General features: G+C 37.3%; 3 protein-coding genes and 2 long non-coding RNA genes across 8 annotated transcripts; 4 read left to right on the plus strand and 1 right to left on the minus strand.

The window, feature by feature from the left end:
• Nucleotides 1-1341: 1341 nt before the first annotated feature.
• LOC111271672 (thiosulfate:glutathione sulfurtransferase) lies at nucleotides 1342-4967 on the plus strand. 3 transcript variants are annotated; one of them, XM_022852619.2, is made up of 6 exons: nucleotides 1342-1698; nucleotides 2178-2228; nucleotides 2789-2833; nucleotides 3500-3604; nucleotides 3753-3933; nucleotides 4352-4967. In XM_022852619.2, exons 1-6 carry the CDS (start codon nucleotides 1587-1589, stop codon nucleotides 4416-4418), a joined length of 561 nt encoding a protein of 186 aa, XP_022708354.1. In that variant the 5' UTR covers nucleotides 1342-1586; the 3' UTR covers nucleotides 4419-4967. The 3 variants fall into 3 exon arrangements, with proteins under 3 accessions (XP_022708354.1, XP_086829126.1, XP_022708355.1); XM_022852620.1 differs by having other exon boundaries at nucleotides 1344-1698; nucleotides 3503-3604; XM_086973000.1 differs by lacking the exon at nucleotides 3500-3604.
• Nucleotides 4968-6327: 1360 nt separating this feature from the next.
• On the plus strand, nucleotides 6328-16359 carry LOC111271664 (uncharacterized). Of its 2 annotated transcripts, XR_002687009.2 has the most exons (15): nucleotides 6328-6590; nucleotides 7395-7586; nucleotides 7785-7992; nucleotides 8684-8844; nucleotides 9429-9646; nucleotides 10056-10220; nucleotides 10643-10838; nucleotides 11104-11248; nucleotides 11762-11940; nucleotides 12324-12652; nucleotides 12805-13297; nucleotides 13604-13827; nucleotides 14375-14643; nucleotides 14940-15380; nucleotides 15790-16359. XR_002687009.2 is itself a non-coding variant. In XM_022852606.2 (14 exons), exons 1-14 carry the CDS (start codon nucleotides 6484-6486, stop codon nucleotides 15309-15311), a joined length of 3258 nt encoding a protein of 1085 aa, XP_022708341.1. In that variant the 5' UTR covers nucleotides 6328-6483; the 3' UTR covers nucleotides 15312-16359. The 2 variants fall into 2 exon arrangements, 1 of the variants encoding a protein (XP_022708341.1); XM_022852606.2 differs by having other exon boundaries at nucleotides 14940-16359.
• LOC111271670 (uncharacterized) lies at nucleotides 12478-21524 on the minus strand. Its single transcript, XR_002687026.2, has 3 exons — nucleotides 21210-21524; nucleotides 17288-17415; nucleotides 12478-12567 (listed from the first exon to the last, which is right to left on the minus strand). It is a non-coding gene; the product is annotated as an uncharacterized LOC111271670 (long non-coding RNA).
• Nucleotides 19028-22226, plus strand: LOC147751967 (uncharacterized). Its single transcript, XR_015315419.1, has 3 exons — nucleotides 19028-19572; nucleotides 21522-21889; nucleotides 22094-22226. It is a non-coding gene; the product is annotated as an uncharacterized LOC147751967 (long non-coding RNA).
• On the plus strand, nucleotides 21702-24181 carry LOC111271669 (SOSS complex subunit C homolog). Its single transcript, XM_086972997.1, has 3 exons — nucleotides 21702-21830; nucleotides 22182-22358; nucleotides 22573-24181. The coding sequence occupies exons 2-3, from the start codon at nucleotides 22247-22249 to the stop codon at nucleotides 22743-22745; spliced, it is 285 nt and encodes a 94-aa protein (XP_086829123.1). The 5' UTR covers nucleotides 21702-21830; nucleotides 22182-22246; the 3' UTR covers nucleotides 22746-24181.
• Nucleotides 24182-25920: the final 1739 nt, after the last annotated feature.

The raw sequence follows: 25920 nt of genomic DNA on the forward strand, positions 1-25920 counted from the left end.
CAAAACTGAAGACGAGGTCCGCGATGAACAAAATATTGACCACTCCAATAAGAATGGCCTCTCGAAGTACACATTTAATCGGAGAGAAATATTAAATTTTATTTAAAAAAGGAAAGTTAAATTGTAGTCCAAAATCGTTATCTAATTTTGCACAGGCCAGGACTTTGTCTTTTAAAACCATGTCTTACAAGAAAGCATTTGAAACTTTACTTGAATTATCCCTCTATGATGTTTTGAATTTTATATCCGATATCACCGCTAGGCATTACATTGAGCTTCCAGTACAAAACAAAATCTGTCTGTGCCCAGATTCGACCCTACACCATACCGTTCCCCTAATATTAGCACGCAGACACGCCACCCATTAAGCTATCACGAAGACTACATGGCCACTAGTAACCGAAGCACGTCAGTTTGTTCTATTGAAGTTGTTTTCGACAACTTGAAAACGTGCCTATGCGCAATTTTTGTCAGGAAAATATGACTTAAGGAAAAATGAGTCTAACTGCAAAGGTGAGCTTAATTAAAAATAATCCAGTAAGCCTCGAAAGCTTTTCAACGGGACGCATTGCCTGAAATGAGTAACAGCTTATCTACACTAATGAGTCGGTTACATCGAGAACGGGATAGAGAAACTATCTCCATTTTCAACCATTTGTTATTAAGATAATACCATTTAAATTTTGGTAATAATTAATCAAAGTTTCGTGGTATTACACCAAGTAAATATGATGTAATGTAATATAGCTAAAAGATTCGTAAATCAAAAGTGCGATTACTTAGAAGACATTACAGCCTTCCTTCTAAATATCACATATCTAGCATGTCTGCATTATGATCTGTCCTATAAAATAAAGCTTCTGTCGTCCGGTTATTATAAACATGCCAGCTCATTAAATGAGGCGTATGATCTTTCAATGGTTGAAAAGATAGAGAGAGTTGGCAGTGCAAACAAAATGAATAGCATATGCCCCCACCGATCTGCCCTTTGTATCACTCCGCCATTGTGTGAACCGGGGACTGCATATAAAATTGCCTTTAGTAGATACGTGAAAGCTACGATATATTGATTACTAGAAAAAAAAAAAACAAATTAAGCAGAAATTAGGCGGTCACATTTTGAGACATGCTTTGATTACTTTCGACGTAAATAATATAGACTAGACATATAGCGAACGATGATAACAGCTGCAAGCATATAATAGGCTAACGTTTAATTCTATGTTAAAGAACATAGGTACTGTCGAATAACACAGTGCGTTTTTACTGTGCTAAGACTGTTATTTATTTTAATGTCGCAGTGTACTCGTGAGGATGCTATGGCACTTCAGAGTATCGTCTGCTACAAGCGCTAACTCTCAATAACATCCAAATAGATCTGTCTCATGTTTTGGAACAGTGCTTTTCATAAGGGAAGGATACCCAGAAAACCCAACAGAACGTTCGGATAAATCGCCCAAGCGGAGAAATGTATGCGAAGCGTAAATAAAAAGTTTTTGGGAGAAGCTTGTTGTTATGGTGCTTATTAGGCAGGATACAGAAGTTGTCAATAAGGGATCCTGATTAGTGAGACTCACCTACCCAAGATGGGCCTCGTAGCAGGGTTTCGCGCAACCGGATTTCGTCAGTTTCATCGGTTTCTCAGTTGTCTAAACAGCAGAACATTGATAGAACTATCCAAAAACAGATATGTACGAGGTAATATATATTTGTCAACTTAGCAATAGCGATTATTACATTTCTTTGTCTGACCAAGAAACTATGCGATACTCGAACACATTTTACTTTCCAAGTTATAAAAATGAATTTTAAGTTTATATTAGATTACAGTTCCGTAATAATATGAACTAGAAGTTAAATAGACACTTGTAGTGTCATTTATAAAATTGCAAGCGTAAGCTGATGCATTATATCTTTCCGTCGGCAAAACAGGGAATGACTGATTTCTAGAAATGCACAGTTGTTATAAATGTATATATTTTCTTTAAGTGTTTGAATGCTATTTGACAAAGATGAGCGAATGAGTTTGATTAATTGAGAAGTACGCATTATATGAACTCATCTTACGAGGTGAAGCATAATTTTTGGCTTAGGTATTGCTGCCAAACTGTCCTTCTCTTTTAAATTCAAGTACACAGGAATGAATCATAATAGATGTCTGAAAAAATTATTTTCAGAACTTGATCTCCAAATAAAAAACCAGCGTCAGCAAAGTCTGGCTACACCATGTAAGTATGCTTTCAAAAATAAGCCTTGAAAATTGATATTGGATGCATTTAAAGGCTTATATGAAATATTTAAAAAATAGGTACAGAAATTTTTGCGTTATGCGAGTCGCTAAAAACCAAACCGTTCCTCCGTGCTGCAACTGAAATAAATATAACTTAACCTTATGTTTAAAGTAGCTTGTTACAATGTAATTTTTTATTTCATGGCAGTATAGTTTAAGGCATATGCAAATTATCAATAAGATTTGTGAGTGCTCGATTAGTAAAAGAACGCTAAGCAGCAAATTTCTGAGAGTACTATATGACATTTCACGGGAAAAGACCCATCTAGGTTTAGGAAATGTTTTGTGAGAACAACTCTGAATAAATGATAAATTATTTTAGGAAATTGTGCGACTCACCAAATATTAAAACATAGGATTTTATTTTGATAATAGCTAAATAACAAGATATGAGAGATTCTTATTAGTGTAAATAAATCTAATACGTAGCACAAAATACTTTCTAGGCGTCTTTCGTTATACTTTAAAACATTGTTTAGAAGAGTTTTGGCTTTGCAGGTGTTGTATCAGCGAGATCATTTGCAGATAAAGCTGATCCTAGAGGTAAGCTAACAGTTAAACAAGTTTAAACTTTCTGTCCAATGTCCGATGTTAACGGCCTCCAAGTGGTGCCCGACCGCACATAATTTTAACGTCTGCCGAGAATGTTACTGTATTGATCTTATCTATCAGTAATCTTGCATGTTTGCTTAAAAAAAATATTCGATGCTAGCACATGTGAAACATATTCATAAATTACGGCTTATAGGGAAGAAAAATTATTTTTTCAAGACTAAGTGTCTGGCTAAACGATTTTAGTTTTCCTGATTTGAACTGGGTCATTTGTGGCATATAATTGCGTTTGGATAAAATAAACAAACTTTATTAGTTAAACAGTTTTTATAACTTGTAAGTTTGGACAGCCGATGCAACAATAATGTGATATTTTTAGGGGTATTTATACCATTTAAATAATTCCGGATCTATTCTTGCAGTTCTAACATCTTATCGTACTAGCATGCTAGAATGTCGTGATCTTTTAAAGCTTTCCCATATCGTAGACTTCTTTTGTTGCTAATGCAGTAGTCGATGCTCAACATGTCGCTAGATCAACTGTCAAATTTCTGTTGGTCTGCGGTCATTTATTTAATTCTTATTTATGTATATAGTTACGCTGAGTACAAATTGACATAGTCCATATTTTGGAACTCTTCTTTCTCAACGGCCTAGCAGTTGTAGATTTTCATGAATTCAAGGAACTTTTGAGTACTCAAGATTACTTCATTGTCGACGTTCGTGAAGCCAAGGAGCTCGCTGAAGATGGCAGGCTTATTGGTAAGAGCCGCGCGTCTTTTTCCAAGTCTATTTGTCTTACTAGAAATAATGAGTTGTTGTAAAGGTATGACAGCATAGGAACTAAAAAACAATAACGGACAGAATTACAGAGGTGTCAACAATTAGCTTAACACATTTGATTTTACAGGCGCTATAAACATTCCACTAGGCCAGGTCGACACTGAATTCGCTAAATCTCCAAGGCAACTCAAATCGCAATACCATCGCCTTGCTCTAGACGAAGAAGGTCGCAATATAGTATTTTTCTGCAAAGCTGGCGTTCGTGCAGAAAAGGCATTAACTACGGCACAGAAGCACGGTTATACCAAGTACGTTATTGGCTGAAATATATGTATGATGAATCTGCTGCGCTATGAAATATAGATTCATACTTGACTCTTATTTATGGAAAAGTTACTATTAACTAAATGTATGCCTTTCTTATTCCACCATAACTTTATAACCACTTAGTATATATAGAAGTATGTAAGAGTGCTTCAAGGAAAATATAAGAACTATCTACAGTAAATTATTTTCTCGCAACGTAACGTTATACAGGGTATATAAATTTTGGATTTTTGAACGAATAGTCGGATAATGAGGTTACAAAATTAAGCTGAAGGTTTAAAATGTCCCTAATGGTGACAGTCTCAAATTCTATCGTTGCTTCTAGAAGATAAGGGGCATAAATTGTCACGTTATTTCATTACCCATTTTATTTTCGCTTGTTAATCTCTGCAATTTTAGGGCACGATTCTATAAAGGAAGCTTCTTGGATTGGATTGAAAAAGGCGGGCAAATTATCAAAGGATAGCTTAAACATCCAGGATCCAATACGTCACTAACGCATCTTGACGATCACAGTTCTTGCTATTAAATGTATTTTAAACCTCGAGGTATACAGGTTTGCGTCACCATTGCGAACCTGGCTCTTACCTAATGGCCTTTAACTGTTGAAACGTTATCCAGAACGCTCGTCAAGTTTTTGAAAAGTTGCAAACGTTTGACAATTTGAGTTTTATGTACTTTTCGTACACCACAGGTTTACTTCTTAATCCATATTAAATATCTGCAAATGTATACTTCACAAAATATTCACCAAATACGTAGTACTTGCAGGTTTTTTTATAATTAAATCAGCACCATAGGATTTTTCAGCAGGGCAACGTTTCGCAGGACAGAATTAAAAAAGAATTGAACAGAAAAAGCTTCTTTTACTTCGACTTTAAAAAAATGTAATTTCGTTGATGAGTACATCCATTGCAAAGTTTATAGAAGTTTCGTTCCGTTCGCTTTAAATATTAATACGCAACCTATCATTGAGAGCGGCATTGAATAAAGAATAAACGTTCTTTCCAGATAATCCCGGCATACTCTTTTATTAAAAATTATTATATACAGATTTGTGCAGACAGAGCGTCAAAATTTTATACTAATATAATAATTCACTGAATTGTAATTTATGAAATGGTTCTAGTTCACCATTGTTTCTTAGTTCACTAGCTATAACGAAGAACTTGTTATATCCAATTATAACATATTCATATCGGTTTCCTTCTTTCCACTAGACACAGCCTAAATTATATATATGTACATTATAAAATAGTATAATGTTAGAAACAATGAATATAAATATAGTTCAGGGAGGATGAAAAAGTTCTCATCGATAAACATGATTTATTGTTGATAGAAAATTCAATAATACATATACATATATGTAAAGAGCTTTAAGTACACTAACATTGAGTTCAACGAAGAGGGTTCTTACTACTTACGTAGACTTGAGCCGTTCATATAAGTATCAGTTCTTAAAAAGATCAATGCAACCGAACGCAGTTCTTGTCTTGCACGAAACACAGACAAAAAAGTAAGTATTTTAATTTAGTTTTTCTATTCAAGATTTATAAATACTTAATATACCATTAAGGTGTCGTATTCAATCTATGACATATGATATTTATTTAGATACGACATCTTAGATCAAATAAAGAAGCATATTTTTATAATGTTAGGAGCAAAAATATTTAACAGTTGACCAAAACGATATGTGACTTGTAAACGTCTTCTTGCCTCTTTTAGTCATTTTTGTTTCATTCGTGTATCTTGTAGCTAGATAAATGTATTATATATGAAACCACTTGCTAAAGTGTGCAAAGTTTGCTTATCTATTTTGTGAGTCTCTTAGTTATTTTTTTTTACAGTCTGGTTGAACCTACGTTTTGCCTTATTTTTTTGGAAATCCTTGTCGCCCTTCAGAATTTCTAGCTCATATCGACATAGGCTGTGACTGCATGAACTTTGTTAAGTTCATGCAATCACAGCCTATGTCAGAATTCTATGACACGCTTGCGCTCGGACGAATCATGTTACTTAAATATGACCATGCTGACAAAACGTTACTTGATCTACGTAGCTTTAAATTATTGGCCTTTTTCTTCGACAACCCGTATTTTATTCTAGATTACAAAAAACAAGATTTCGTTTTTTCGCTTATTTTTAGCGAATAAACATTATCGTTACTTGGGTTTCCCGGGCAATCGTTCAGAGTTCCTCTCCTTTAAAAGAGCAGACGATAAAAAATGTACAATCTGTTTATATTGACTTATTGTCACAATTGTTTTGAAGTAAGCTCACTTCTCCTTCCAATGTACACACGGCGGCAGCAGCAGCAACAGCAGCAGCATCAGCAGCAGGTGCTCTTATAGTGTTCGATTCTTTTTCACGTGCAAGCTGACCACTGATAGTTGAGTTCACAAGGCGCGCGTCGATGTACTGTTAGAGGCGGTCTGAAAGCGCATTATTATAACTACAAAACTGAGTGTTGTTTATGGGGCGTTAGGTGCTACACAGAAAATCTGCTTTACTAAAGTGAAAAAGCTATGGCCGGCACAAGCGTGAATTCCGCTTCACACGTTTCTGTAAACCTGCCGCGAAGACCGCCTCGACATAGTAGAAATCAGACCCCAAGGAGACAGCACTATACTCGGTTAATATCAGTACTCAAATTCATCAGTTAGTGGAGCTACCCTCGGGAGTGATTCTAGCTATGTTATTTTATGGTAGTAACAATGATTAGCGTACAATGGCCGATAATAGATTTACGGCCTACGTAATGCTGATTAAATTTATCTTCGAAAGTGTTAAGTGTGTAGCTTCATATTGCCTTCTTTGTGGGCCAGTTAATAAAGGCGAAATTGGCACAAAGAGTTCACACGCGGAATAGATTTTTTTCGACCAAAAACATATATCGTTTGCTTTCGCGCAGCTGAAATCCACGTGACTCGCTATATATCAACTTCATAGATACTTTTTTCACTGAACGTTATTTAGGTTTTATATAACGCTAATTACATAGACATAACTTGTCGAAAAACACTAATAGAATGACCAATAGGGCAGTTTTGGAACTCCTTAGGTGAAAAAACATCAAATGTCTGCTTTGTTTGTTACCATGAAGAACCATCTATTTCAAAATATTTACATCTTTATTTCAGAGGCGGAACTATGGCTTGAAACACTGATTATTGCAAGTTAAATAACTGACATGTTGACATATCTCCTGCCCGCGCAAAATTTTAGCTTTCATTTTTGTCAATATAACATAGTAGACAATCGCAATTTCTGTTCGATCAAACTATGCATAATGTGCAACTACAATACGGTCACTCTTTAGGTCCATTTCATCATACGAGTTCGTTAAATGTACGCCATTTTATAACATTTTATAGATAATAAATTTTCGGATGCAAGCATCCTATTTCCAAGTAACTGTTATCACTTTGTCTTGCAGAGGTGTGCCACCTTTCAGTGGAGACAACGGCCGCTCACGGTTATCTCGATCATTGCCTCGAGCCTCGTGGGGAGAAGGAGCTACTCCATATGAAACTAATGAACCACCGCCATTCCACGCAGAAAACTCACGCACATACAGCAACCATCGTAGTAATAATAATAGTCATCAGCAGTACCATAACGGCAATGGGTGAATAAGCAAATTTTAATAATTACAGCCTTCATAGATTTACGCAACTTATAGCCAGCTTAATAGGTTCATACAGCTTGTATTGCATTTATAAGTTTATATTTTTACAGGTTTTGAAGCCCTGCTTATTGTTAAATCACAGACAGGATGAGTCACTTCTTTAAGTTTGATTTGACCAGAATATCTGTTTTCCTTTAGGAGACAACCTTCAACTCGTGTATGGTGGGCCCCGTTTTCGAGCCTGGATCATGCTCCGCCTTCACTCTTGCCGCGAGAGTGTACTACCTGCAAAGTGACTCCTTCGACTGTGTGGGGCATGGTGGAACATTTTTGTCAAATTGAACACTGCGAAAATGTGTTAGCGCACCGACAAGCCGAGCTTGAAAGACACGGGCGTGGAGGACCGGTATGTAGCCATTACATTTATCTCATACTTAAAAGAGACCGTATAGACACTTCGTTTAGTGAGCTGTTATTAAGGAAAGCGAAATCATAGTAGAAAAAACTTAATTCGGGTGTATTAGTACTGTTCTCAAAGTATGCTTCTGCAGGTACTTGCTTAGAATGGCCGAAACAACCCTTTATGCTTCACTGTGGCTGTGCGCTCAGAGAACGAAGCAAAACGCTAGCTTAGTTTGAATATTTACCGTGGCCCAAAAATGAATGGTTAAAAATTCATCACCCTAACACTTTTAGTTTATGTTAACCCATTGCTGTTGTACCTACTATATCTTTGAGTTATACAATTTGAAAATGTTATTGCAGCTGGTTATGACGTGTCTAAGGAGAATATAAAAATGTTTTTAGGTAATCTAATTCGGAATTTATTGTGAGTTTTTATTTTGAGATATACATTTCTTTTTCATTCGAAAATTTTAGCGACGCAGGAGACGAAGGCATGGATTGGCATCCGCTAAACCCATTTCGAGCAAAGTAATTATTTGGCTGTGAACCCTCTTAATTTTTCTATATCACCTTTAGAAGTACCTGCTATATAGGACCAATTCCACAGGAAATAACCGCGTTACCTCTTCACCGTAGCTCCGTTGCAGAGAATAGAATCTGATTTTTGTTTGCTTACTTTGTGTGCGTTTCAGCGGTTAATGTGCGAGCTTTGTCGCGTGTCGTTACCTAACATACAGACCACTTGGCATCATTTTGCTGGAAGCAAACATCGTAATAATCTTCAGTCCATAAAACTAGATCTTCGTAACTCAGGCTGTACAGACGTTCCTAACGATAGTGCATCAGATAATAGGTAAGAATATATAAGACTGCATAGAATGGCTTTGACGTGACGCACCAGCATGTCACTTCTTACTTAGAATCATGGAGCTACTGGGACATACCATCATAAGACCATTTCTGCATAAGAACACAATTTGTCGCAAAGTAGATTATCAAACCCTTGTAACGCAAAATAAAGCATCGACAGAAAAAAATAAAGTCGCTATTTGGCAGACACAAAGAGCTAAGGTTCGTTCTTTGTGGAAGTAATAGCTCTCCCATTACGGTGTAATTTGAATGATTTGGATTTTAATTGAGTGGATAATAAAACAAGGTTTACTTAACATTCCAAATTAACGTAGATTCATCGTATTAGGAACTATTTACTTGTACATACCATCTTTAGGAATCGGCGAAACCAGACAAAAACGTTTGTTAGCCTGATATACCTTAGGCGCTTACGAAGTCGCTCACTCGTTTCAGTATACAACGGGTCAGTTGAAGGGTGTTCCCAAATTCTGCCTAGCCTAAAGAGGCTGAGCAATAAGATATATATCCGCACACATCTAAATATCGATACGTATTGGTATTTCAACTCGTATTATGCTATCGCAGATCTGACGGAGTTTCAGGGCGCTCTTCTAGTCGAGGAGATTCAATCGAAGAGAATACCCAAGATGACGAGGATCAAAATCGGTCTCCAAAACCTGAAGCTACGGATGAAGGTGACCGGAAACGGCGGGAATCCAAAACTTCGAACGAGCTTATGTCAACCAAGTTACTGCAGCAGCCACCGCAATCGACATGCACAAACAGTGACACTAACAATAAGGGTAAGCTGTTTTACAAGGAAATGTTCTATTGAAAATACTTAATTGTCTTCATTGCTGTTCACATTCCATGAAGACGTATACGATTCGTAAAATTCTTTGAATTTGTGGATTTGTTAATAGCATTAACGACCTTTTAATATTCTTGGAAGAAAGTTAAAATATATCTATATTAAATTGTGTAATTAGATTAGGTCTATGCTTTAGTTTTTAGTATAGCATAGTAATATTTAAAACAAGTTACGCGCTCATTTTGACACCTGAGGTGACATATACGGCGTACTGTTCCCGATATAAAGTCGTGCCACTTCGTAGCTTGGCATCTGCTTCTTAGCACAGTTCAGTATCACTGGTTCAGCTTGTATTTACCGTTGGTCAATTAATATTTTTATTAACGCTCACCTGTTTTCAGATCGATGGAAGCAACCGGCCTTGATGTCGATCCGAAGTCCAAATTCTTTAAAAGATGAACTGGATGTGCTGCTAAAGGAAACAGATGACGAGGGGCGAAAATGCGCTGAGAGCGGTAGTGGGAAGGATTTTCGAAAACATCAGTACTTCCTTAGTTCAGAAGAAGGTGAAACACTGTCGACTTTGTATAAAACCATTCAATTATTTTGACTACTTCAAAGAAGAATACACAAGTATAGCTAACTGATGACCACTAGATTTCGAAAGCAACAAAATGTTTCACAGATTTTGTTTTATAGGTTCCCTTGCTTGTGTTTTTTTGTCATCTCATGCTGGTTATAATATCTGTGGCGAAGCTCTTATCTTAGTTACTTTAATCTTATTGAGATATTTTACCAACAGTGTCAAATGATGACGATTTTTTCATTTAAGCAGTATGACGTTAGCTTCATAAGAGCCCTTTTTTCTTGTTGGTAGTTACTGAAAAATAAGAAATTTAAGAGTTTTATTATTCGGGTAAAGATCGCATAAATTTAAGGGGTACCGCATGTTCATCACTTCTTTGTTTATGTATTCACGGTGCTTTAGAGCGCTCTGATGACGAATCCGCGTTTCGCAATACCAATCAAGAGAACGGTCAAAGAATCGCAACGTCACTCGCAGAAGACCCGCGAACTCCAGAAGCTAGACCTAAAGTTCCTCGACCTTTGGTCGGCTCCACTGGGAAGAGTTTAGTTGACAAACGGAAAGACATTTTGTCTAAACTCAGTAACTGTACTGATGTGTAAGTAGGATCTCCAAAGTGCAGATTAAAATTAGCATAGTTCAGCATAGTAGATCTTTACAAAGGGGCATTCCTACAACTTTATTTTTTTTAACGTATACGCTTTGCATGCTTTTGTGAGAAGTATTATCGTTGTTTCAATACAAAAGTAAAGCCTAGCACACAGGCGTGAACGGATAAGACCATAAATTACTGATTAATCCATAAAGTTATGAATTTTAGCCCTAGATACTTCTATAACGCTACAATTTCTATCTCTGCGCAGGCGAGACTTAGCCAAACAACTACGGCAAATTGGTCGCGGTGCCGATGAAAAGCAAAAAACAGCCCGAAAAAGGTTGCCTGGTGTAGCTTATACAAATCGAGACATTGAAAAGCAGGAAACGTTCGGTGAAGCTCGCGCAAAACAGGTTTGCGACTACACATCGTTCATTTCGGTAGGATGGATTGTTAATGGACTAAGAGGGCTCATCAACAAAGACTATCTTGCAATACAAGACAACGTATCTTATCCAAAGTCAGTTTGTTGTCAAAACAATATCGACAGCAAATGCTGTTTAGAATAGCTTAAAGCTTGTGGAATCAGTTACAGATTACTTGGATTTTATTGTCAATTGCTATAATCTAAGTAAAAGTAAAGATTCCAGTATAGAGAAACAATTGACAATGCGAAAACTGCGAACTAATAATCGAACTTTAACCTATACAACAAGATGATTTCCCGATTCGCTGATGATATTTAAGTTCGTTTTATTCTTACAAGTTTCTTACAAGTGAGCAAGGAAATTGTTTAGCTAAAGTATCTTCATGTGGTTTCGGTCAGTTCAAGCCCTGAACGCATGAATAATTTTCATCTCATCAACGTAAGACTGCTTAAAATAGGTCCCAATTAAGTGATAGTATAATACAACTACTTTCTTTAGGTAATTCCAGAAACGGCTATTACGATAGAGGAACCAGAATCCGTTTGTTTGAAACGTGAGTCTCCTAAGGATATATCCGGTGTTTTTGGGACTGGTACTCAAGCAAGCTCCCCGACGAAGTTACGTGTGAAGAACGAAAACAACGAAGACTGTGCAATCGTTGCTGCTCCGCCAGCACCGTAAGTACTTCCCAGTGTTGTTTACAAATTCGAAACTAATAGCGGAACTAACTGGAAATATTTATTCAAAATTAAGCATGACTACTGACTTATGTGCTGGTCTTAAAAACAGAAAATTATTGGTAAAAAAAACGAATTTTCTCTAAAGGTCTAGTCGACAAATCATTGTAAGGAATAATCTATAAAATTATTATTGGGCATATATGGTGCTATATCGCTTGTGCGTTGAATAGCAAATCTATCGGAATAGTAACTATCCATCTATCGCATTGCCTATATACACATTCAGCATTACGAGCTTTTTTATTTGGAAAATTACTCGCACTACAATGTGAAAACATTTTAACAATCCTAGATTATTGATGTTGCATTGAGTTTTGTAGGCCCCCTCAGATGATCTCGGATTCGGAGGAAGGCGAGCAGGAACAGCCTCCGCAAGACATGTCACCTCGGTTAGCGTCGTCAACGTCACAATACAGCCACGTTCAGCCTCCCGCCGGGCCTCAAGTACTACCGAATGACGACATCGTGCGGTTAGCCGCATTGACATCGGAGGAAACAGCGGGCCAGGAGCGCCTGCGTTATCTTTCACATACGTTGCCGCGTGTCGAGGCATTACTTGGTTTCCTAAGACAAGAAGAGCAAGCAACAATAGCCCAGCTCGAGCTGATTCGTGCAGCAAAGAATCGAATAGCGACAGCAGTGGGTCAAGGTAACTTGTTGGTATTTCAGAATTTCACAGGAGCATTTGATGAGTTAATAAATTTTGGTAGTTTCCGCATTCGTAAGCAAGGACACTGTACATTATCAACTGCTAAATAATACAGTTTTGTTGCTAAATTATGTTACTTTACATACTTGTAGGTCCGCAGCCTCCACAGGGTGCTGAAATTTTTGGTCCAAGTCAAATTCTCAACGCTATACTTCATCCTGCACCGCGTAATCCTGATAACCTAGCGTGGTTGTTTAACAATACGAGACCACAAAGGACATCAATAAACTATAACCTTCAGAATGTTCTAGGAAGTCTAGGGGCTGCTTCAAGTCCAGTTACATCTTTAGCGCCAGCTCCGTTGTTTAACGGCGTTATAAATGATTCTATCAACGGCTCTTTCGATCATACAACGCCGCAATCTGCAACCTCGTTAGATACTCGCAAGCGTTCCAATGTATCACCCGGCGTCTGGGCAAAACGCTCAAAGAGTGCGGAAGTGCAACTGGATGAACAACTTCACAGTGAACAAGTGCTCGCAGTGAAGCTCAGCGGAGATTTCGTGTATTCAAGCAGCCGCGACGGAGTAGTCAAGCGAACACCTCTCAGTGATGGTGGAGGGTCTGTTGTCATTTACAGACACTGGTAAGCATTGTGTGTTTTATACTTAAAATCGGTCTTTGCCGAAGAATTATGCGCTGTTGTTTGGTTTAGGTTTTTGCTAAATTAAATGTGCTGCCTAAACGTCGAGACGCCCTTTTTACAGTATAAATTCGATTACAACGGACAAAGTATTATGTAAGTAGACTCTATTTAACTATTATTAATGGTGACCTTTAACAGAGCGATGTCCTGATTATACGCTTTAAATTAAAGAGTTTGTTTAGCGATGCTGACGATGGCAAGTCTAAATCTAGTAGTTACTTTTTATGTTTTATCTATTTAATTCAGCGGCCAGGATTCGAATTCCAACTTGAAGAGGGTTTGCGCCTATATGCTAGAAATATCTGTCCACAAGAAGATGCAAATTGTAAAGCTTCTAACTGGTTCGGATGACTGTGCACTGCGAGTCTTTGACGGTGACTCGGGTCATCTGATGAAAGTGATTCCTGTTCAGGCTCGGGTGCTCTGTGGATTTATAGCCTGGCAAAAAATCTATATCGGACTCAAAAGTGGTACGTTTCGACATAAAGTGGATTTACACAAAACAAAAAGAAAAGTCAAAAAGATATGTAGCATTTGTTTCTTCTTCGTTTTATTAGAATAGGCTTCAGTTTTTAGTTAGTGACATGACAGAGAATTGTTAATGTTCGATCTTTTTGTATACTGGTAAATTATACTCAAAATTGACCTTTGAGTTATGTGCAGTTCCGTAAAGCTCGATTAGTGCAGGTGACGACTTAATTTAAAGGTTCAGCACTTTAATTGGGAACGACAATTAGACCCCTGCAGCACACTTCAGACATGAGTTTGCTTTTCGACAGCAGCGTCGAGGAAAACCGTGTCAGCCATGATTTGGTACCATTAATTAAGTATATATGTTAGTATTGAACGTTGTTGCATTTTCACTGTCGCTGTGTTGTTATGCGAGATTTTGAAATTTTTTGAAACTTTGACATTCATTATGGCTTTTTTTGTAGAGTAAGGCAATAAGAGGGAAGAAAAGGTGATATTCGGTCAATATATTCTGCTAAATTATATGGTTTCGTTTTTTTATTTCAGGATATATTCAAGTATATAATCTTTTAGATCAACGATTTATAGTTGAGTCAGAGGTGCGACAGGTACCAAAGTTCGTAGCCGCTACTCAAGTTACGAGTTCGAAGCACATTGTTGTAGTAACCCAAGATAACGCAATGATGTTACGTGACGCGGGAACGTTATTTTTGCTGTATGCTGTTGATAAGCGTGATCAGAAAATTACCGGCCTCATTGTCAGGGATGAAAATATACTTTTGGCAGGGGAGAGTAAAGTCTACGTTTTCGATAAGGTAGATATACAAGTAGATCAATACTATAATTTGAGTGCTAAATATTATCATACATTTGTAGCCATCACCTACGTATATATATATATCTGATCAGGACGGCAGACTAATACATAAACCGTATGTGTTTTGTTATAGCAAACATTGAAAAGACGCGTGTGTTCAATTGTTAGGGGCCTTGTCCTAAATCTTCGCTTTCCATCATCAGACTAATGAAACAGTATTTAGTTCTCTTACGGTGGATCAATTATACAATTACCATTATTTGCGTTTGGTTCATTTCAATCCTTTACATTTAGGGCGGGCGGTTGTGTCGTGAAGTCGAACTGGATGAGGAGATTTTCGGGGCTGTTATGTTTGAGTCGTGTTTGTTTGTTGCGTCTGTGGCTGGGTCCTTAAATGGCCTTAAGTGGAAGGAACTGATAGGTGGACAGGTTCAACGTAAATCTCAATTATCCTGGACAGCAGCTTTTGCAACAGTCGCCGCCAGTAAGCCGTCAACGTCAGCAGCGAGTGCTGACTCCAATGCGGCAGAGGTTCTAGTGGCACTTCATTGCGATGAAGGTTCGAAGAGGTTGGCGATAGCAACTGAGTCCGGCCGTGTAGCTGTTTTCGATGCCGGGTTAGCGTCGACCTCAGATACTGATAACGACGAAAATCCTAACAGCTAATAGGGCTTAATCTTCAGAGCAGAGAAACTGGAGGCTTATCAATCGTTGATGTCAATACGCTCAGTGGGAGTAAGTTTATTTATTAAGAGAAAATGATATGAAACTTTGTAATCTAATCTCCGATGTAATGATTCGTTGACGTATAAATGAGAGATTACTTAGTATTCGTGACCTCTGAATGCAAAGGTTACCAGCTCGTCAAATCCATCACTCTAGACTTGCTCTAGACCAACTTGCTCAGATTAGTATAGAAATAAAGAATTACTTTGGCTGTAGATTTTGGAGGGTTACGGTAGTCAAGCGATCGTTACATATATATGGATGTCCTGCTAAAGTCACCCAACGCCAGGGCTAACCTCTTAGACATGATTTATTTTTTACGCGTAGGTATACAGTTCCAAAATTTATTAGTAAATCCGTACGAAGCAGGTTGCCTCTAACGGACTGTTACATATCGACGCTTTTGACTTCTTTTCAGACAGCCACATAAGGTAAAGTTTACTATAAGCGAAATATACTTTGCACCTGGGCCTAATTGTCGATCGCAATGCCTTAGTTTTTCGTCTCTTCGTCTTATCTCGTTGCTTAATCTGCCTTTTCACGGAAATGTGATGCCATGTCCGAAAATGGAGTTTAGCTTGGGGGGTTTGCTTCTTGTGTATTATTTATGGGACACGTGCGCGTTTGTGGTCAAACGTATTTATACCATAATTGTCAACAGCTTACGACTCTAATAGCCAACTGCTGCAGTGAATAGGGTGCCCTTCGGGCCAGGAATTCTCCTATTAAATGTTTTAGTTCGTGGTAAAAAAAAAAATCTAAAAATGGCTCCGTTCATCTGCCGTTACTCTACCAATGTTAAGCGCGAATGCTGGCACAAAAGATTACAATGTGGGACGTTGTCACCAGTGGCTACAACAGTAGAACTGTCAAAGTGATATAGTTGATTTTTTACGTTGTTAATGATTGTATTTTTTGCACGAGAGATGCATTTTCACGAAACGTTATAGACAATTATAACAACATAACAGTCTTATAAACGCTAAAAGTTAAGTGTTTTTAATATTTAGTGCGATGTAAGTGAATATCTGACAGTCATTCGTGTATATAACGCATTCAAAGAAATGGATTGCTAGTTAACCATTGTACAGTTTTGTTCATTTCAACTTTTTCAACTTAGAGATCAATTAAGACATAAACGAAAATTATTTACTAAAAATTGAGTGTTTTATTAGAGAGAGGATTATTAGATGGCGAATGTACTGTGTTCGATTTAGGTGCGAAAAATCCTGTTTTCTATTTATATTACAACAATAATGGAATGCATAAGATACATACATTAGCTGCATTTTTATTATTCATTTGAAAATGCGTTAAGTTATTAGAGTATTAAAAGGTCATTCCAGAGAGTTTTTAGTATCTTACAACAGGGTAATAAACTTAGATTCTAGCTAAATATATTCTTAATATCTGCTAACTTAGCAATAATGTTATTTTTTCAAAATTAAACTATAGTTCTTTGTCAGAATTTTATAATTCCCGATACAATAAAGCATAAACTAAAAGAGTTTATTTTTCTCCAAGCATTTAATCTATGATTTGCTATATAAAACCATGCGTCAACATGCAACGTAATATATATGATAGATTCGACATACTCTACTACTGTCAACTAAAGAGAGGCTATCGTCTGCTGAAAATAATACGATACTAAAAATGCCTATGCAACTCTTTCAATTATCAATTAATCATAGCCGACCATTTACACATAAAAATCAATTACTGTTCATGTTGCAACTTTCACTGGCAAACGGACGTAGGTTAAATTAATTTTATTAGTATTTTTTGCTTATTGAAGTCTCATGGCTCCTGGACAACTTAGCAAGAAAGTATTAAGATAGAAAAGAACGCTAAAATGGCACGAAAATTTAACTCGTTTGGCCTTGTGATCCTCTGAGAGGTTTGTGCCCTTTTACCTTGGGAGCTTATTCTAGATATATGATCCGGGTTTAACGGTCTTCGCGCACCAGGAAGCCAAATCTTCTCATTTGCACAAGCTTTTCGTATGTAAAAGACTGCTTTGTTTGGTGTCCGCTCTCTAACCCTGTAACAACATTTAAAATAAACATTATTCAATACTTTAACTTTGCACCTAATCATAACATTTAAGAAAATCTAACCATAGCATTTAATAACAGAATCTGTGATTCTGAGGCCTGCCCAACTACTTCCAACCTTTTTTCTCTATTTTTCAGAAGAAACTGCATTGCGCTTCTATCCGGCACATTCAACATATCCACTAGATAGATATGATAAATAGTAATCAGTATGGCAATATCGAATCGCAAGACACATACCTTAAGTCTTCTTCGAACTACGTTAAAGCTACAGTACCTTGTTATTAGTAATTAGCGTTTTCTGAGACCACCAATAGCTAAGTCGAAATGTTCCGCAAATAGCTAAGACGGTAACCAGGCTGCTACCACAAGGCGATTTTATAAGCCACGTGTTCGAATCTAGGCTCGGCTCAAAGCATTTTAACGAAGATATTTCTCTCAAGTAAGGAACCGCTAGGTTCGTGCGTAAATCACAAATCTGTTGACATGCGGTCCTACTTAACAGAAGAGCGAAAAACGCGAAAATGAGAAACCTCTTTGACCCCCAGTATATATACAGATTTAAATAACTCTTAATAATAATAATAACTCTAAAATGGACTTAGTTATGAAAAATGATGACCGCGATTTGAGATATCAAGTCGATAGAGGCCTAGCGAAAAAGGTCGAAGTACCACCTAACAAAAGAAAAAATTGCTACCCAAACCTATGGAGCGAATGCGTATCTACAAAGTTAGGTGCGCGCACCTTTGCTTACGCAGCAGAGTCCTAAAAGGAATTCCTGGTCTAATGTCAACCAAAGGCCCACTCAGACCGAAATACTCATTTTTATCCTTTTGTTTTGAGGCACATTGGTTCTTAACTGAAGATTAAGTGCTTTTTCTCGTCATTTACGATTGTGAGTCAGTTGAGACACGTTTTAGAAAAAAGTTTCCCTAGGAAAATCGGTTTAAAACAAATTAGCATAAGGCAATTAGTTTTCCTATTTTGTCGCTTTAGACAAGAACACGTCTTTAACGAGCTCAACAACTATAATTCCTATAGTGTATACAACTATAATAGTCTTAAGTATAATACAATACCACGAACATAATGCGATCTACTAATACCCATTCATCCAATTAAGTCATTTTTTTCATTGAAATTATATAATTTCAATGAAAAAATGACTTAATTAGGTCTTAAATAGCCGTGAAAGTTGTCAAATTAATTCTATTATGTGGATTAACAGCGCGAGATTTCTTTTCAGAAAATGCTATGCAAAAACCGCTCACTATCAGTCATCGCTTCCTATCTAACCTTCTAGAGCCTCTTATATCTCACGCATGTACATATTTCTTTGCGTAACTTACGGCCCATGTTGCGAACCCCATACAATGTGGCTTGTATGTCAGCCATCTATATACCAGTATATGCCGTACGCCTTTGACGTTTCGCTAATTCGAAAAGCACCAAGAATATCAGTACGGGTGAACTAGTCAACAAGGCAGAGTTACCGGCAGAATGGCCAGCCATTCTTTGACGCTCATTGTGGTGACAATATTGCCATGATGACTAACCTTGTGCTCACCCCGTCTTTTACCGTACACTCGACATCAGCGGCAATATTGATTAGCTTACTTTTTCCTAACGAAAGACAGTTCACAGCTCTTTCCATAGATCTTCTACCGCTTCCGAGTATAGAGCCATGGAGAAGCTCGTTGAGTTCGTTGGTTCTGTCAGCAACTTGCTGACACCATTCTGCATTAAACTCCCTTTTATAGATGGTTACAATAAGTAACCCGAAGCATAGGATGATCTAACATGTGTATCCCAGTTTGCCATGGTATTTCAACGAACTTTCTTGGTTGTTAAATCGCAGCACAATTTGCAGACATTGGCAAACAAGGTTGAGTTGCTCGAGTTTACTACAGAAAATCTACGTCATTCATATATCGCATCTCCGTCCGAAAGTCGATTATCAAGTCCACCGAACACTACCATCATAATCAACAACGTATTTTCCAATATTTTACTTGTCGATGTCGGCTTACATTAGACAAATCTGACAGTGGATACGGACAAGCTTAAAAAACTGGTAAGAGGAATGAGCAATGAGCAACAATGATTCTCATCCCAACTCTGACCGCATTCGCAAAAAAAAGGTACGAGTCTTTGATGATGGATACCAAGATTATGTTTGTGAGTGTGAGTCCATATTTATCGTTGCATATATTTAGCATTATCGACTGTTGATGGTACCTCGGTGTTGCGTCTAAAATAGTTTCAGTGTCCCTCAAGGAACGTTTAATAAGTAAGAGTTTGAATTACTGCTATATATACAAAACAAGGTAGTGCTATGCTAATAAACATACAGGTAGTTCGCAGATCAATTTGCGAATGTTGCGCGATTCACACAAGAGCTACCTTTCATTGACGTAATTTGTTCAGGTATCACTCGACCTAATGAAGGGTATCAGATTTGTATAAGTTTAAAAACATTTTTTGATGAGGATGTACGTACACATTTAATCAAACTCTGAAAGCCTCATGATAATATTCTATGTACAATTCTTCCATACCTATATGTTTCGAATTTCACGTTCGTTAGGCATAGTTCCAGGCAGAAATTCTTTACCCGACAACTTATTTAAGGAAATGGATGACAGTGATATATACAGAGCGTTCCCGGATTTGGATGCTTGATTTGTATTTGTTGCGATGTGGATAAATCGAACAAAGACCTAATATCTGGATTTTTCCTATGGCAAACCTATACACATGACAATTTCAAACTTCAAACAACTTAGTTTTTTAAAAACGAAAAATGTTTGTTCAATTAGCACGAAGTCAAAACCTTTTCGCGATTAAGCTATTGATTGCCCGTTTAACTTATCTATCATTTGTAGATTTCTTACAATAATAATAGTCGTAAAGCTTTCAAACTAGCTCATCTTAAAAAACACACAACACACAACCTGAACCTGGTTTTCACAACCTGAACTTTGTGCAGCGACATTAAGAGCACTATTGACTAGTAATATGAGTACAAGTCTCGGCTCAAAATTTCTATTTGCAATAGCGTGATTCAAAATGTATGTATGGATCTTACTTAAAAATGTGGGTATTAGTTGTTTAGCTAAAATAATGTATCCAAACAACGAAATTTATTATGTCTGCATCATTATTCGACTCCCTGAATTAACCACTAATTCATGCTGTTCATGGCCAAATCGGGCTTTCTTAAGGGGTTACTCATGATTACCCTTCTAATTCAAATATGTGTGTCAGATGATCTCGGAGTGTGGCAGTCTTATTATTAATATTATTATTACGAATACTATAAACGTGACATGATTCAAGGATTATTATGCTGTATAAACATTATAATGTGAATGACAAAAGTGAAAATATTTTGCCTTAATGATAGCCACTATCTGAACAATTAACAAATATTACCACGGAACGGCCATACGGCTAAGAAGCCACGATTCATAGATTGGTTAGATATTCAAAGATATAGTTCCATGTTATACTAAATAGGTCTAATGTAGCTTGGTCCGAAGGAATTTAATTCGAAATGGTAAATTTAGTCCTATGAAACCGGATTAAATTTAATTGATTTTGCAAATGTCCTTTGCGATTAATTGGAGAATGTTCTTTTCGAATATGCATATCTCAAAGAATACTTTATAACGATTTCTGAAACAGAACATATCTAGCAGAATCGAACACGTCGTACGCATACAAAAGAGCCGTAAATGTCGGTGAAGATCCGAATATATGATTAGGACTTATTAACCTGCAATGTGTTAGAGATCCAAGTTCAATAACGGGATTCAACACTTTCTTTGCAAACCAATCTTCGAATCCATGAGCTGCAGAGATGTATGACGAAGTTATTTTTTAATATATTCAATTTAAGCTACAAAACAGTATTCCTGCACAAAGTCCCTTCGCAGTTTCGCTTGATTCACTTCTAATTAACGAATTTGTATCGACACGTCGAATTGGCTTCAAAATGATTTATGTAACAAAAACATCCAATATGCATACGGATAATGCTAACGGTCGTTAATTTTGTTTGTCCTCTGCCTATTTGTTACCTATAAAGTCTTTTCTCCAAGAATGGTATTCAGCAGCAGGGGGCCGCTACTGAACCCGAAACGCGCCATAAACCCTTCCCATTCAAGAACGCACGTGACAGCGCCCTCACCAAAACAATATCGGCAACAAGCAAAGCATTAGTCAAAACATTTCCGACAGCAGGCGAACCGCCAGGCGCTTGAAGCAGATGACAGCCAGTGGGAATGCGATGTCTGGTCAACGGACCCAACTGATTAAATTACGTTGGCTGTTTCCTTTGAAGAATAGTAACTATAACGTTGAGGCCGGTAATCGTCGTGAACAACACTGGCTAGCGGTAAGAGAAAAAGAGGCAGTGGAAATCGGGACACGCGCGGTAGAATTACCAGAGATGGTGTTAGTATCATTAATGGTTCTTTAGTCAGTAGTCCGAAACAAATCCTTACGAGAGCTAGTTGTCAGATAACGAGTGCAAATTGCGGGCTTAGCATCAGCAACACACAGAGTGATAACATTAATCGTAGTACTAATGGAAAAGTTGATCTCAATGACGATGACAACAATAACAATAACAATAAACAAACGACGATATGCAAAAAGACTCGGTGGGGCCTTGATACAGCAGCTGTAACGCTCGTGATAAGCGAACACGAACATCCAGCAATTCCACCTGCGGCCTGGATTTCAGCGACGGAGTCAGTAGCAGTAACAGCAACGGTCACAACAATAAAAATAGACTCAAGAAAAACGACGATGGCGTTCCAACCGCCTCAGGATATTAAAGGACGAAAAATCTTGGAAGACCTGCAACAGAAAAAGCAATTCCTTCTGATTAAAAATCCACCTCAACAACAACTTACCCCAGGTTAGTGTAATTTGTCCAAAGGCTTTGTGACGAAAACGTTCGAAGTTGTTCGTTAAATTTGTTAGTAAAAATAAGCTTCGAATAATCTCTTGAATTTATTTGATTCGTGGTCAAACGCTGTTGACCAAGCCAAGCTTGGTGATACAAGTGAACAAAGAGTGATATGAAAATATGAGTTCTTGTCCTTTGTTCGTCTGTGTTTTTGCTAAATTAGTTGAGACGCCAATGTCACAAAGCCAGCGGACAGCTCTTGCTCACGCTCAACAAACCTCGCCAGGATATTTCGTAACTCAGGAATCGTCATTCGGAAATCTTATTCTGCCTGTCCTGCCAAGATTCCCTCCAGGACCACCATCTACAACGCCGTCAGGGACAGCCAACAACTAGAAGTCGCGTTGTACAGTGTTACTGGCTTGTGATAATGCTAAAAGCGTCTACAATTTCCCCAAGAAACGTTTTCTCTAAAAATGTTTTCAAAATAATTATTTTTACTATCGCTATATTAGCAGGTAAAATGTCACAGACGATCGTTGCTTATGCCATCTTTTTCTCACCCCCTATACAATAAACTTGTGTATAATACAACATTCGATATTTCACATAACATTTTTTTATCATTCATAAATACTGAAAATGAGCATTCTAACAATTGGTTAAGAGTTGTGGTAGATTGTCTAAGAATGGAGTGCGCGTTTAGTTGGTGCACTCTTCGACCAATATAATTTTTATAGAGGGACGAGACTGCAATCTTCAGGACGCGGATCGAAGTGACGCGTATAGTTATGTGGTGTCACTCTGTCAAGTTATAATCAATCATACTCATAACTACGAATACTTTTTCGGTAGACTTTCTACCGCCCATAACAAGTAGAAAGCCTGTTGTTGCAACCAAGTGTTGGTGAGATTTAGATAAACAATGAGAGATCTTCTCTCTTTGTTTTCCCTATTTGGTTTATCAAAATTCCTAATTTCTGACCAAATGTCACGAATTTAAGATTTGTGTCGATAGTCAAGTGTTTGCAGGGCATTTGACGCCAATTAGCGCTCAATTTGGTGACCGACATATCGTTCGGGTCCAAGATGCCGTCGTTGAGCTACGTAAACTATCTTCAGAAACTTAAGTCATAGAGTCCCTACAGCAGCCAACACAAATATCTTGGCCTACTCTGGGAGACTTTTGATCGTGATTCAAAACTAAAGTGATCTAAATGCTTCAAGATAAGTGCTGGTCTTATTTTTCGTTTTTGAGGTCCTTCCTATATCACGTTGTCCACAGTATTATACTTTCATACATTCACTATTTATTGCGACTTCCATCTAATGGTTTCGAACCCATTTGTGAATAATAATAATACCCTTTGACAACCAGATATGGCTAAAAAGCGTCTTTACTAGAGCGAATTTTGTAAAATAAATGAAAAGCAATGTAGGTCTAGTCACAGATACTTCATCGAAAGGTCAATGATGGCAACACGACAGTTGTCTTCGTGATTTGTCTTCGTCATTTGTTCGTCGTTGTTGTGACGAAAAATGCACACTAATACGAAAAAAAGTATGATTTAGGTAAATCTTGTGAGATCGCTGGGGTTATATTAGCTTACATTTGTCAATTTATTTTAACGATTTAACTCTCGATTACAAAAACAAGTTAAATTCTATAGAATAAGACGCTAGTCATCTAACTACATGTCTTTAAACTGACTCAATATTAATAAGTTTTTTTTACAAAACGAGTCTGTGTACCTGCGCCATCAATACGAAGGTCGTCCAAATTTAACACCATATTTTAAATAAATCATGTCACCTTTATTAAGATATTTAAATTAGTCCCGCTATTTTAAACAGGATGATTTTAGTCTTAGTCTCTTCAATTTGACGAACGGTTTGAATTCATGATCAGGTATGACTTCTAACATAAACTCTTGCTTTAGAGTGAATCGACACTTCTGCGAGATTTTGATTGTGGTTCTACTACACTTTTGTTATATCAATTATTCCCCTTTGTCGCTGGCAATTATCTGGCTACGGCAATTATATTTCCTTGATAATTATCTTCTTTATATAAATGACCCCGTTGTCCGAGTACGCTCATTCTACTACCGTGCTTCAGTGCTTGGTTACTCTGCTGAAATAAGCTCATTACTGCGTCGATAGTAATTTGTTAATGACTGCATGTCACCTGCTATCTGAACAGATAACAGAACTCGACCCTTTTATATTGCCACTGTTTAATTCCAGTAAAACTAACTTCTATCCGTGCACACGGCAGCATTCTATATTCTTATTTAACCCAGATCCCCTTCCCTTCCTTAATTGTGCCCTCTATCATTGAGACGTTGTAATTTTGATACTTTATTGCGTGTATTTTGTTTCCGCATTTCAGTTTATAGGTCCTTCTAATTTCCAGTTAAAAACGTGTTCTTAGGAACAAAAGCATGTATATAAAAACTGCAACGATCACACATGGCATCGGCAACGACATACCACGTGTGGATTTATTAATGAGTATTAGACTGTACTGCCTCTTTGTCGATCGAGATTTCGCTGAAGCATATTAGTTATTACCAAATACTCTATATCGGCTAGCATATTTCCATCTCTTGAGTATAATTTGATATCTACTAGTTACTACCTGATGTTATCTATCAGTCCGAAAGAACTCTCAGTTACAGTTCTGCTCAGATTAGGTCGCTGAACATAACTGATTTCAAAAACTTAGATTCAGGCTATAATAGATAGCTGCATTATACGCTCTACACAAATTAAGTACTTTATACAGATTTCGATCTGATATAAAGAAGAATATCGTGGAAGGCTAGGTTAAATGTTAACGTCATCGAATCTGTCGTTTACTGCCCTCTTTTATTTGAACTTATCTAGACCATGGCTTGTGTCTCAAATCATAGAGATGAAACGGAAAAAAACATCTTAAGAATGTTTTTTTTTCTTAAGAATGAGCTTGGCTGTCGCAACTGAAAAAAAGTTTATCAGCGCATTGAACAAGGTTGTAGTAATTTACTCGTTTGTACAATTCCTTATGACAACGCTTCCCGTTTCAAGTCCAGTTCATGCAAATGCTATTAGACGACCGTGCGTATCCGATGAACATCACACCCTGTAATAACATTCACACATGGAACACGCATGCTTTTAGTAATATGCAGCACGTAAGTTTTTAGTATAGTTGTATCGTCCATTGGTTGATATCATTTGCCACCCGTATTGTCAGTAATATTACGGAAGCTCGAAGAGTAAACTATGCCGGTAGAACACCTGTAAAACAGTAAAACAGTTCTGATTGCGCATGGTAGCAAATGAAAAGACCAGAGTTCGATAGGCGCGCTACCACTGTCAACATGCATGACACGTGAAGTATTATAATATTTATTCAGATGGAAATAGGTCAAAATATCCTAATTGGAAATTTGATAATTCCTGTCAGAATCTCAACTTTGTGTGTCTGTTTCCTCTTGTTTCATTTAGTGTGCCACCCTATGTCTCCACGGTTAACTCTTTAAGGTTATGTTTTCATCCGTCTAGCACCTTTTACTGAGTGCTTGTC

The sequence above is a fragment of the Varroa jacobsoni genome, unplaced genomic scaffold (genome assembly GCF_002532875.2).
Source record: "Varroa jacobsoni isolate VJ856 unplaced genomic scaffold, vjacob_1.0 contig00841, whole genome shotgun sequence".
Lineage (NCBI taxonomy): Eukaryota > Metazoa > Arthropoda > Arachnida > Mesostigmata > Varroidae > Varroa > Varroa jacobsoni.